This window comes from Culex quinquefasciatus, chromosome 2, assembly GCF_015732765.1.
Source record: "Culex quinquefasciatus strain JHB chromosome 2, VPISU_Cqui_1.0_pri_paternal, whole genome shotgun sequence".
Classification (NCBI taxonomy): Eukaryota; Metazoa; Arthropoda; class Insecta; order Diptera; family Culicidae; genus Culex; species Culex quinquefasciatus.
Genome location: NC_051862.1, coordinates 132,502,730 through 132,516,214, shown reverse-complemented (window position 1 = coordinate 132,516,214; position 13,485 = coordinate 132,502,730). Strand labels below are relative to the sequence as shown.

Below are 13,485 nucleotides of genomic sequence, written 5' to 3'. Positions count from 1 at the left end.
AGCACATCATTTTTGTTGTAGCTGAGCAATGCTCTATGAAATCGGTATTTTTTTTCTCAATATTAATTTTTGATTTTTTTAATCCAGCTGAAACTTTTTTGGTGCCTTCGATATGCCCAAAGAAGCCATTTTGCATCATTATTTTGTTCATATACTTTTTCATACAAATTTGGCAGCTGTCCATACAGAATAGATACATGAAAATTCAAAAATCTGTATCTTTTGAAGGAATTTGTTGATTGATTTGGTGTCTTCAGCAAAGTGACAAAAAGTGACATTAAAAATCACCAATTTTTTTTCTACCGTGTATCATTTTGTGTTTCAGTGTGCCAAATTTGAGTTGTATGGACAAATTAATGATGCAAAATGGCTTCTTTGGGCATACCGAAGGCACCAAAAAAAATTCAGCCGGATTAAAAAAAAAAAACAAAAAATCCAGTGACCGAAATCTCAGAGAATTGCTCACCTGGGAAAAAAAATCATGTAATAAACAGTAAATGTAGAAAATATCATCAGGATGTTATAAATACAGTAAATTTCAGGAGAAGGCATGCAAAATATGTCTTTTTTAACCATTTTTCATCAGAATTCTAAATTTGAAATTACTTGTTGTGTTTCGAATCCCGGACACTGATAAAAGCTGATTCAAAATCCGGACATTCGTTTTTGCTAATGAATCGCACATATTTGGACAAACAAATTTCGTGAATTGCATTCTTCAGGTCTTAAATAAGCTGTTAACATATAAAATCGATATTTTGTATAACAATTTGCTACAATTTAAGGAAATTGGAAACATCAAATTTCTGCTTTGCCTGCCCGGCGCTTCGGACGCCTATGAAATATTTCAGTGAAATGTTTCACTTTTTTTATTTAATTGTTTTGGCATTGACTACAGCATCCAAACTATTTTGAAATGAATGTTGATGTTAGAATTCATCAAATAACACAGTTTCGTCACTTTCGAAGCGTCCGAGAAAATCAACGAAATAAATTAAATGATATGAGGGCTTTTGTTAATTTGATTTGGTTAACCGCGGTGGATTTTCTTGAAATAATTCGAACTGTCAAAAATCCACCAAAGCATCTACCAAATTGATCGCACAAAAATCTGTGATAGAAAAGTATCCACCGGTAGATGCTTTGGTGGATTTTTGACAGTTCGAATTATTTCAAGAAAATCCACCCCGGTTAACCAAATCAAATTAACAAAAGCCCTATGGATTCTCATTACATGCCCTTGTCCAGTGCTCAACTCACCCAAACTTTCCAACCCAGAATCCTAGCCGTGTGTGCGTGTGAGTGTGAGTCTGCGGGTCAAAAAACAAGTGTTCAAAGTAAAGAAAACGAAGAGAGAGAAAAAAAAACAACAGGAAACGATTCTCCCTGACTCCAGACCCGGAGAATCCGCACCCTTGCCCGTAGCCTTGAGGTGCGCAACCCCGGTGATGGTTCAAACCTCCATCAGGTAAAACTTCTTTCTCAGTTTTTTTTCTTCTCTGCGTGTGTTCACGGTTTCGGGGGTCGAAATTTCTGCCCGGCCACACTCATCCCCTTGCTGCCCTTGCACGGTTCGAAATTACTTAAAACCCATAAATTTACGCAACTTCTAATTAAACATCATCATCATTATGGCGGTGGTGGTTCGAAGGAAAGGTGGTTTGAAAAAGAGGTTGAACAAACCCCGAACACGAGAGATGAGTCTGCTGAAAGATGGTTTCAGAAGAATGAAAAAAAAAGGATGTGCGTAATGTGAACGCCTAGAGTTGGGGAAGAGTTTTGGTTGGGGAAGAAATTTACTGGACTGAGTAGTGATTTTTTCCATAAACTTTGAACAACTTTAAATGAGTTGAAAATGAATCGATATTGGTTCAAGAAGACGGTTCCGTTAGTCACTTCCATCAAAATGAACAACAATGGTTCTTAAGAATTAATTTGAATATTTTGGAAGTGCTCGTAATACTAGGCAGGGTTGCCAGAATTTCCCTTCCGTACTAGACAAGTTTTACATATTTTTATATAATTGTATAAAAATACTATTTTATACCATGATGACAGTGTTTGCATGTGTCTGCTCCTCGGTCTATCCCATCTTCGTTCTCCTACTTCCACAAGACAATTGCCATCCATCCCAAAATCCCACATCTGAACAGCACTCTCTCTCTCCATCATCGACATTTATCGCCCGGGCTGACATTTGTTCGTGAGACGTGCAAGTGCAGCGATGCAAGAGGACGACGCGGCTGTAATTTTTCGCAACATTTAGCATTTCGGGGAACGAAAAAAAAATATGAATGATGTTCGGAGACTAGCAAAAATAAAAAAAAAGCATGAAAAAGAAATAATTCAAGAATGGAACAGTAGCGTGTCCCAAAAAAACACGAAGTCGAGGAATTCAATGTGCTCAATTCTCAAATGATAGAAAATCATGTTAGAAACAACTCTCTCATACATGAAAACTTTCGGAAAAATCGTTTACCACGTTCCCCGGGCATTTTTTGAAAAAAAGTCAGTTTTTTCGACAATTTCACAAAATCTGCTTAGAAAAAATGGAAAATTTAAAAATTTCAAATAGCCTATACCATTAAATGATGGTCTGTGGTCCAATAAACAAGTTAATGTATCGATTTGGCCTTTTAAAACCTTGTTTTTACTTTCCCGGTAGCTTTTATGTCGAAAAATACGAGTTTTTGCTTTACTTTTTTTCAATCTTTTCCCTCGGTATTGAACACAAAAATTTCCTCATATGTGAGAATACATGCATCTTGTAGGAAATTTTCCGCCGAAGATTTTCGTCTAAGCAACTTTGAAGTTTCATCAACTCTGAGCTGAGATATTCCAGTTTTTGTGAAGAAAGAATATTGAATATTTGATATTAATCATCATTGGCATACAATATTAAGGATAATTTAAGCCTAATTTGAAGTGCGGCTGTACCCGAGCAGACGTAAATAACTTGGGAATAACATTCTTTGTTATTTGAAAATACTAGGCCAATAACATTTTATGTTATTTATAACAAGATTTGTTATTCGCCGTTATGATTTTTTTGTTATTGAATTGTTATTGTAATAACAGACTAAAAACATTGTACGTTATTTTTCGAACAAATCTTTGTTATTATTTTTTGTTATTTTAACAACTAATCCGATCATCCCAATAACGTTTGGAGTTATTCTTGCATAACAAAAAATGTTATTCTCAAGTTGTTTTTGCTGTCAATCAATATCAGATCAATGACAATTTTTGTTATGATAACATAAACTGTTATTGAACTCTTATGCAAAAATGGATTTTTCAAGATTATTTCATAACACTTTCTGTTATTTTAACAGTATTTGTTATTGAAATGGCATGAATTTAGTTATTACCGTCTGTTCGGGTATCGCATCTGTTTTTAAACATGATTGGTTCATCCTTCAATACTAAGGGCCACCTGGTTTTGTTTTTTCATGGCACACTACGTGCTAAATCAATGAATTACTTTTAGCAAATAACTCATATTTAGAGCATTTTGCATTTAAACCAATCGATGCACGTTTGCTGTGTTTCCATGGATACAAATAAACAAATAACAAATATAAGGTTCGATTGTACGCATTTCCGTGATCTGAACCACAACGTAACGTTTACACTCCCTTCTTATAACTCCTGTTGATAAATCCGATGTTCAGGTAAATTAAAAATATCACTAATATTTGGAATTTATTCTATAGGGATCCATCCATTAATCACGTAGACATTTTTTTAAAATCTCAGCTCCCTCCCCTTCTCATGGTCAATTGTCCATAAAAAAAACTTTTTTGGATGGAGCGTGGACAATTGCCAACCCCGTACAATCGAACCATATATTTCGATGCCTCTGTGCTCTTGTACTAAGCTTACTGGTTTTCCTATCTAGATAGCATAAGAGAGCACAGATGCATCGATTTGTTATTTGTTTATTTGTATCCATGGAAACACAGCAAACGTGCATCGATTGGTTTAAATGCAAAATGCTCTAAATATGAGTTATTTGCTAAAAGTAATTCATTGATTTAGCACGTAGTGTGCCATGAGAAAACAACACCAGGTGGCCCTTAGTATTGAATGATGAACCAATCATTTTTAAAAACAGATGCGATACAGCCGCACTTCAAATTAGGCTTAAATTATCCTTAATATTGTATGCCAATGATGATTAATATCAAATATTCAATATTCTTTCTTCACAAAAACTGGAATATCTCAGCTCAGAGTTGATGAAACTTCAAAGTTGCTTAGACGAAAATCTTCGGCGGAAAATTTCCTACAAGATGCATGTATTCTCACATATGAGGAAATTTTTGTGTTCAATACCGAGGGAAAAGATTGAAAAAAGTAAAGCAAAAACTCGTATTTTTCGACATAAAAGCTACCGGAAAAGTGAAAACAAGGTTTTAAAAGGCCAAATCGATACATTTACTTGTTTATTGGGCCACAGACCATCATTTAATGGTATAGGCTATTTGAAATTTTAAAATTTTCCATTTTTTCTAAGCAGATTTTGTGAAATTGTCGAAAAAACTGATTTTTATCAAAAAAATGCCCAGGGAACGTGGTAAACAATTTTTCCGAAAGTTTTTATGTATGAGAGAGTTGTTTCTAACATGATTTTCTATCATTTGAGAACTGAGCACATTGAATTCCTCGACTTCGTGTTTTTTTGGGACACGCTAATGGAACAGTCTCTCCTCCTCATTATTGTCGGTTTCATTGAAGGTTAGGCAGTGAATTTTTCCGACCGTAAAATAAAAGACTAATGGGTTTGGGAGTGACGACGACGACGAGGTGACACTTTGCCAAATTGATTCTAGGAATGATACACGGGTGATGGTGGATGTCTGGGAGCAGACTTTTTATTATGTAAAGTTTTGTAAATTGTGTTGATATTCGTATCCAGAGGGTTTAATTAACCTGTTTAAATAAACATCATTAAAAATATCGTTCGTGATGAGATTAATCATCAATTTTCACAGACATTAACCTTAATCTCGAATTAGGTCAGACAAAACAGCTGAAATATTTAATTTTATTCGAATGAAATAAATCTGTATACATAAGGCTACCAACTCTTGCTGAGCAAAAATCCGTACACTTTGCCGATATAATACCATGGTATAACAAAAACTGTCAATGAATTATTTAGACAAATTAAATTTAATAAATTTGAGAATTAAAAATATAAAACTGTGTCGTTTTTACAGCTAACAAATTTCACAAAATGCTATCAGAGTGCTTATGATTTGCACGTTTAAAAGTATTCATAAAATAAACCGTGGTTTGAATCAAATCATTATGTTCTTCCATTTTTTTTATTAAACGTTTAAAAGTTTACGAAATGTCAAGTTTGCTTTCACGAATAATATCCTATAACATGTGAAACACAACAGTTTATATGACCTTTAAAAAATCTAGATTTGTTAATTCAAATGTTCAAATGTTTTCACAAGTTTTAGAAAGCCTTTGGAAATGGATAAATATATTTAGTAAGGGATTTCTAAAAGAACAATTCCAGAGTTTTTTTTTTAAAGGACAATAGTTCAAAAACTCTAAAATTATTGATAATCAAGTTTGAATTGAGGAAACCCCGGAAAACTCTTCCTTTTTAAATCAAACTCACAGAAAAATAAAAATTTCTAGTTAACAAAGGCTTCGACCAAATCAAAAAAGCAATCCAATGATTAAAAAGTTGTTAAAATTCCGTACAAATCCGTTTTATGCGTAAAATTCCCTACAAAAATTACGGCCTGTTAAAAATCCGCGAAAAGGTTCGAAAATCCGTATGGTAAGGAAAAAATCCGTACAGTTGGTAGCCTTATGTATACACAAGCTCCCCACGAAGAAAGCACTTTTCAAAAAAGTTGCATCTATCAACAACGAAAATTTTAGTACTTACACACAAAAGTTAAAAAAAAAGTGTTGTCCCGTTTCTGTTCGTCAAAAAAATCGTGTTTTTATTATCAATAAATAGTATCTTAAAATCTTGTAAAAAAATCAAACGTTTTAGGATAAGTGATTTTAAAATTATTCGAGTAATCCGATAAACATATTATCAATCTTTTTGGTCCTGAGGCCTTCAAAACAGCATTCAATGTTTTCATGCGACCTTTTCAAATATTAGGCTACATTTTTGAAACAAACTTTCTCAAAAAGCCCTACCAATCATTTTTCATTTGCGTACAAGAAAGCTGAAATCGGTTAAAAGGGCGCGTAGTTGTGTTTTTTTTTGTTATAAAATGAGTTTTTTTTTCAAAAAATCGTTGGATAAGACCAAATCTGCAAACCAATTTGGATAATCTCCGTGCAATCGTGCTATGAAAATATTCAAGACCCTTGCAATACGATTTTCTGATCGGTTTGTTGTTTTTGGCAAATCTGTTGGTTCGAAAAATGGTTAATTAAAAAAACAAATCTTGAATTCACATTTAATCTCCAATATTCGATTTGACAAAAAGCTTAGCCTAGTTAGGCAAATTTTATTTCAAGTTTTTGTCTCTCCTTGTCATTTCCTTAAAGATAAAGAAAAATAATACTTATTTAAAAAAAAATAATTAAAAAAGTCTTGTGAAATCGTTTGTAATCTATCATGAATACATTGTAAACCTTTTTGTATTTTTAATCAAGTAGGGCTTTTTTTTATCTTTGTAACAGTTCTCCCAGTTCACAGGTTGGAAAAGCTTCTCTCTCTTGACACCAATCAGGTCTAAAACAAACACTTTTAATAAAATTTGTTTGATTGAAATTGAAGAAGTTGTGGTAAAATTTTGATTTATTTTTGTTTTTATTAAAATTCGTAATTAAGCCCCTAAATTTAAAAAGAGATTTCGTGAATCGACTTTTATTTTTTTTTAATTTTGATGAAACTTTGTCCATGCATTCCTTATGTCAAAGAAGTCATTGTGCATCATTAGTTTTTCCATGTCTCCACACAATTTTGACCAGCCCATACAAAATGGATGTAAATTTATGAAATCGGGTAAAACATTGTGTATCTTAAAAAGGGATTCCCTGATCGAATTGGTGCTTCAACAAAGTTGTAAGTTATGATTATGATTTATCAGGAAAAAATGGTACACAGATTTTTCTACCAATCATTTCCGAGTTATCGTTAGTTGAAAATTATTAGTGAAATTAATTTTCACTTGAAAAAAATACACGGAAAAATTTCGTGCTCATTTCAAAATTAGCGGTAAAAAAAATTGATATATTCTAAAAAAAACTTGTAAAATTAGGTTTTATTCTGAAAAAAAACTGTCATTTGTTTACTTTTCAGTTAAATGGTAAGGTCTGTCTGATCAGAAAATCTTTTTTTTTTTTTGCAGAATTTTGAGACTGTTTCGATGTCTAAAATTAAAGAACATAGCAGCAATTACTACATACTTATTTTGACATGAAAAGGAGTGGAAAAAAGTTTTTTTCATGACCGAGTCACGTTGCCTAGTAGTAATGCTTGCACCTCGTATGGTGTAAACCGGGGTTCAATTCCCGGACCAACACAAAACTGGTGCTCTTTTCTCTTCTGGATTTCATTGCTTAGTAAAGGGAAGGTTTTGTTTCATCACAAGCTGGACCTCAGCAAACACTATGGAATGTATACCCCTAAATTTCGTTAAATGATTTAATTTGTTTAAATCCAAGATGGAAATGATGATGGTGACACCGAGGAAAAATACTCACCAATTGTTATTAATTTCAAATATTCTAGGTATATAGATAAATTAACTTTGACTAACCGTCATCAGGGGTGACAAAAATGCTGAAATTTGTATGACCCGATCCTATCCCCAGACCCAATGTCACCCCTGATGACAGAATCTCTAACCAAGATTTATGTTCATCTTGTACTAGACTTTAAATTAGCTCCTAAGTTCATTTGATTGACATAATGGTCCCATACTCAATTGAATAACCTCCCAGGAATACACCAGAAACCATAACCTAATGCCGTTATCCACTGTTTAATGCCCGCAAGTTGCGAAATATTACCAAAGTACAGTAATCAATAAAACTGCTCTCCTTATCCCTCTCTCTGCTGCTGTCTCCTCCAATCGTCATCGCATCTCATCGGCCCTCCTTCATCGCTCATCCATCAGCTGATTCCAGCAATTAATGATCTTCTCTTCTCTTCGCTTCTCTTCCTCATTACAGCAGCGCCTGATACTCTACGTCGTCGTCGCCGTCACCGCCGGTTCGCTATAATTAAAATGTCAATATCCAGTTGACATGAGGAGTTACGATCGACTTCGGCAACATCGGCACAACAGTAGCAGCAGCATCAGCGAACGAAACAAGTTTTCAGCAGCAGGTCTCGCGCTGCGAATTGGGTCTCCGTGAACCCCATTGACTGGTTGGGCGGTTTGGTTGGGACGAGGAGAAGTTCGTGAGGTTGTAAGACCGGTTGCTGGCAGAACTTGGAGCGATCGAAGGATCTCCAGCAGAACTTCCAGCACGGGGGACGGAAGGAGAGGAGCGCGCCTGCTGCTGCTGCAACAAGTCCGGCTCGTGAAGACCGGCTCGCGGTCTACAAGTGCTTGTACGGGTCCGCGTTGAGCGTGTACTGGTGAAGAGAGAGAGAGAACAGTGTTGGGTTGGTGTTTGTGAGGGCAACAGTGCAGCGAATACAGTGTGAAGAAGAGTGAGAGCGCGCGCGAGAACGTGAGAGGAGAGAACGTGGTGTTGAAGAAGCTCCTGGCCGCAGCTATGAGAAACCGGTGGTTCAGTTCAGTATTCTCCGGCACGCTGCAAAGTTGTTGTACCTCCTCCAAGTCGTCGGCGTGTGAGTAGTGTAGAGGAGGAGGTTGGTGTATGTGTGCACGCGCACCCCGGTGAGTGTGTGATGGTGTGGGCATGTTAGAGAAACCTGAATGGCTAATAAGAAACACCGCCGCGGTCGCCGTCGCTGTCGAGGTGCAAAAGTGAAGCTGTTCTATTGTCAGGGAAGACGGGATTTGCAGTGTCCGTAGCAGCAGTAGCAGCAGCAGCAGCAGCAGCAGCAGTAGCAGTAGAAGTAGCTGCAGTGTCGAGTCCAGTCTCTCGAGTGCTTAGTGGAGTTATGACGGGGAGAGTTCACAGGAAGATACCGTTCAGCTACTACGCGTAAAGTAGCGCAAAGGAAGCTACAAGAAACTCGCTCCGCGATTGCCATTCCGATAAGAAGTTCGAGTTCGGTTCGAGTCGGTGAAGAGATCCTCTCCAGTGGAGTGTTCGATTCAGCATTCGATGCGTTCGAACCTAGATGTGCAAGAGTGTTCAAGGATCAACGAAAGAAGCAAGTGTGTGATATAGAAAATCTCTAGCTGACGACCACTGAGCTTGGCCAGCGGCCAGCAGTGGATTCGATTGTGTGTATTCCCACCGAGAATCACCATAAAAAAGTATCAAGAGTGTGCCATTGTGGGAAGATATCCAGAATAGAAGGAAGGAAGTTCAATTGCTGTAAAGTGTCGACGGTGTTAGGAAGAAGGAAGAAACGGAGGGAAGCTGGTGTGTATGGCCAGCAGCAGTCTGTCGGCGACAAAAATGACCAACCCGATTCGGGGGCTCGTCAGCAAGCGGCGCATTCGGTACACCCAGGATGGGTTCGATCTGGATCTCACATGTAAGTGTTGTCCCTCTTCCACCGCCGCCGAGATAAGTTAGGAACTCGTCGTTAATTTGTGCGTCACGAAGTGGCACAGTTTGCGCAAAAAAAAGTTTGCATTGTTGGGTGTGCGTTATCAATCAACCGTTCGAGTGTCGTGTATTTTTTGTTTTGTTTGTTTGGGTCGTGGCCGGCCAGTATAGTGACCCCTTGCAAAAATTAATACGCGTTTGATAAGTGGTGTATGGGGCACCGGGGCGATGTGAGGTGCGGTAGAATAAGACGTCAGAATAACCAGAAAGTTATAAGTTTGTGAATTCTTCTCATGACTGCTTAACCGTGAAACAACTTAAAAAATATGTAAAGTATACGATGTTTGGGAAAGGTCTAAAAAGGTCGCTAAGCGATTTACTTCATCATAAAATAATGTGAGGAAAAGAATGCATTACAGAAAATACATCTTCCTCTTGCAGAATCATGTTTAAAATTTTGATCAGTGATCGAATGATCGCAAAAAAGTCTATTTCGCTTGCGAATTTTCTTCATCCACGAATGAGAGAGGAGGCGAAACAGGCAAAAGAAAATCGCTCCCGAACTTCTCGAAGAAAATCAATCGGAACTAGATTTTTTATGAATTCCCCTATCAGCACCGCTCAAATGATCTGATTTCGTTTTGTTTACAAATATCGACCTTTCACGTAAATCCGGCAAATGTAGCAATGAAATCGGTGTTGCGCCACATAATCGAGAAGATGATATTTTTAGTTTCCTTTTAACGATCATTCTTGCGCGAGAGAAGAGAACGTCAAAAGATTTTCTTTTGATAAAGATTCTTCAATCGCTGATTTTGAGGAAAATGTCTTTCAAACCTTACTTTTTTGTATTCGTTGTTTGGACAATGAAAAAGCCTTCCCAAAAAGACAAGATGGCAGAAGATTTGACAACTTTGTTTTGAAATTTCGTGACTTTCTTGGGATTTATGGTGGCCCGGATGTTGTAATTTTTGAAGTAAGTGCTTCACGCGGCTTACTGATTGGATATTTTAGTCAAAATACAAATTTCATATTTTAACTTGTCTTGAATCAGATGGGATTCGAACTCGCACCCAAGGATTGGTAGTCTGGGAGGCTAATGCGTCGGCCAACAAAGTCGGCAGTGATGAAAATCTTATGATATGGATTGAAAGTCTGAATATAGCTTGGTTCTATGTTAAAGTGGGACCAGACAATGCCCAACGCCCGTGGAATCGACCACCAGATTCTCTGCCGTTCTGGAATGGGTTGTAAGAAGCAGCACGAGCACTATCACCACCATTCGGGACTTTATTACAACAAATTACTTTTATTACAACAAATTATACTTCCCCATAATTTCGCTGCCGGTCGGCGAGTTTTGGAAAGGAATCACTCACACAACTATGGATTTCCGAAATGAGAAAAGTCTTTTCGATCGTCAAACCCTCCAGAAGATAAATGAGAGATGATTTGTTAGTCATATTATCTTTAAAATTTTGCTGATTTTTTTTTAAATTGTGTTTAGTATTATATTTTTAAAATTTTTGTCTTTTATCATAGCCAATAAGGAAAAGCAAAAATGACCAAAATGAGCAAATATTTGTGATTTTTGTGCGGGCTTACATTACCAATGAAGTTTTGTTTTTTTGCCTTTCTTACAAAAGAAAGGTTAAAGGTTTGCTTTTTGAAAAACGCTTTTCTCAGAAATCTTTAAAAAATCGTGCACGGCGAGGAATCGTCTCAGAAAAAATCCTATTACTAAATTGAAGGTTCAGATGCGCTTTTTCGATTGAATTCTGGCCCGAAACCCGGAACTCAAAGTCTGATTTTTGAGAGCTCTTTTTCTGAAATACTTGAGCGATGTCTGTATCCGCTCTTAAAAATTTGTGTCTTCCATCATTGGAAAACCGCTCGTAAAACCCACAATTTTTATATTTCAGATCTGTAGCCGTGGGGTCGGAGACGAACATTTTATTTTTCGATTCACAATTTTCGACCAGCAAATGTGGTCAAAGCCATGTTTAGAGGTATTTTTGGACCATTTTACAGATAACTCTATCAAATTAAAAGAGTTCAGTTTCAAACAAAAATCTTTTCGAAAACATGCGCCATAAACTGCTTGGGCCCAATATTTTAAGCTTTTCCAACATGTATTTCCAGAGATATAGCGTCAAGTCGAAGCATAAACGCCAACATATTTACGCTTGCGCGTTTTACGCTGCACGTGAAAGTGTGCTTTCTGGCTTCTCATAATAGATCGACGAAGTTCACTATCGATATATATTTTTTTCAAGATAATCATAGACTAACATTAAAGACTGAGTATCCTTTATTTTTTTCTAATAATGTCAATCCAATAAGTTTTTCTTATTTCAATATTATTGTATTGCGACCCAGAACGTACCTCTTAAATTAAAAAAAAATGGCATTCGAGGTTCAGTCTAAAAAGATTCGATGTTTTAGGTCAAATTCTCACTGGGTGGTATCATTATGTTTCTGAACAATTAATTGCATCATTATATTTTTCGGAGTTTCATCATTTTGTAAGAAAGGCTCTATTTCATCTCTGGTGATATTAAATCGGGTTTTTAAAAGTACACTCAACCCCCGGTGGTTGGATACTTTTTCGTTTGACACTTTTTTAGTTTGTACCCCGTTGGTTGGTCCAAGTCAAGCTAAAAAGTGACGAATTGTTGCCAAGCTAATACCTTAAAAAATACTAACTGTCAGACACTTAGAAAACCCTCATTTTATTAAGTTTTATTCTTTGCAAAGCAACTAATAGTCCGACTAATAGACAGTTAAAAAAAAGTTTACAGAAACAAACAAAGATGGACACTATCAAAAAATGACTTAAAAATATAATAAAAAAGACTTAATAAAGCTGTAACTTCAGAATTTAGTATTTTTTTCAATTAAGAATTTTTCGATTGAAAATTAAATTTTTCAATGGATGTTTTCAATGGGTAAAATTACAATATTAATTTTTTTTGATCGCAGCATGGTAACAAAAATTTGTCTTTATTTCTTCATGGCTCAATCGTTCCTTAAACATGTTTAAAAAATTAAAAAAAAATGTTTTCTTTGAAAACTCAAAATAAACAAAAATCCTTGTATTCATTTTTTCTGAAAAGTTCTTTTCATCACCTATAACTTGGCTAAGGACACCTTGTTGATCAGAAAAATTCCTTCAAAAGATAATTACGTACCATTTTATAAAGACAGCTGCGAAAATCGTATGGAGACTTGTATGGGTGAACAAATGACACAAAATGGTTTCTTTGGTCATAGAAAAGGTCCCCACAAAGTTTGAGCCACATCAAAAAATACTAATAAAATTCAAAAAGAAGATTTTTTGAGCACGTGTTGTACATTTATCCAACGAGGTTCGAGTTGGATACATACGACGAGTGCCGAAAAATAGTTGCAGTTGCATACTTTATTTTTTTGCAATTCCGAAATAACACTTTGAATGACATTTTAAGTCAAATCAAACAATACTAATATATAAAAAACTTGACTTCATTAATTTTTCTTCTTTTATGTTTAAAAAGTATTTTAGTGTCATAAATCTTATATGTTTCTGATAGAACAGTGTTTATTCTACAAACTACAATCATTACCTTTTGCTTATTTTGCGTTTTACTGATTTTACCCAATTATAATTTTAGCTACGAAAAGGTGTATAATAGCCTGTCCCATCTTGAGGTCATGTCGAGGAATTTCAGGTGCTCACTTCTTAAATGATAGATTATGATGTTAGGAACAATGTTTTCTTAGACAAGAAAAAATAATAAAATACTTTCTCGCACCCCCTAGTCGATTTACTGAAAAAAGTCACTTCTTTGAACAAATTTTCTAAAATCGCTT

At 35.8% G+C, this 13,485-nt stretch overlaps 1 protein-coding gene across 11 annotated transcripts in view; it reads left to right on the top strand.

The window, feature by feature from the left end:
- LOC6041063 (phosphatidylinositol 3,4,5-trisphosphate 3-phosphatase and dual-specificity protein phosphatase PTEN) overlaps window positions 1-13,485 on the top strand; it is a 130,904-nt gene that overhangs the window by 21,804 nt on the left and 95,615 nt on the right. For 10 of the 11 annotated variants that reach the window (XM_038250927.1, XM_038250928.1, XM_038250926.1 and 7 more), the window contains one exon: window positions 8,170-9,619. In XM_038250927.1, the coding sequence (XP_038106855.1) occupies window positions 9,511-9,619 (109 nt within the window). In that variant the 5' untranslated portion in view covers window positions 8,170-9,510. The remainder of the gene's footprint in view (window positions 1-8,169; window positions 9,620-13,485) is intronic. The other variant, XM_038250918.1, reaches the window with a different exon arrangement.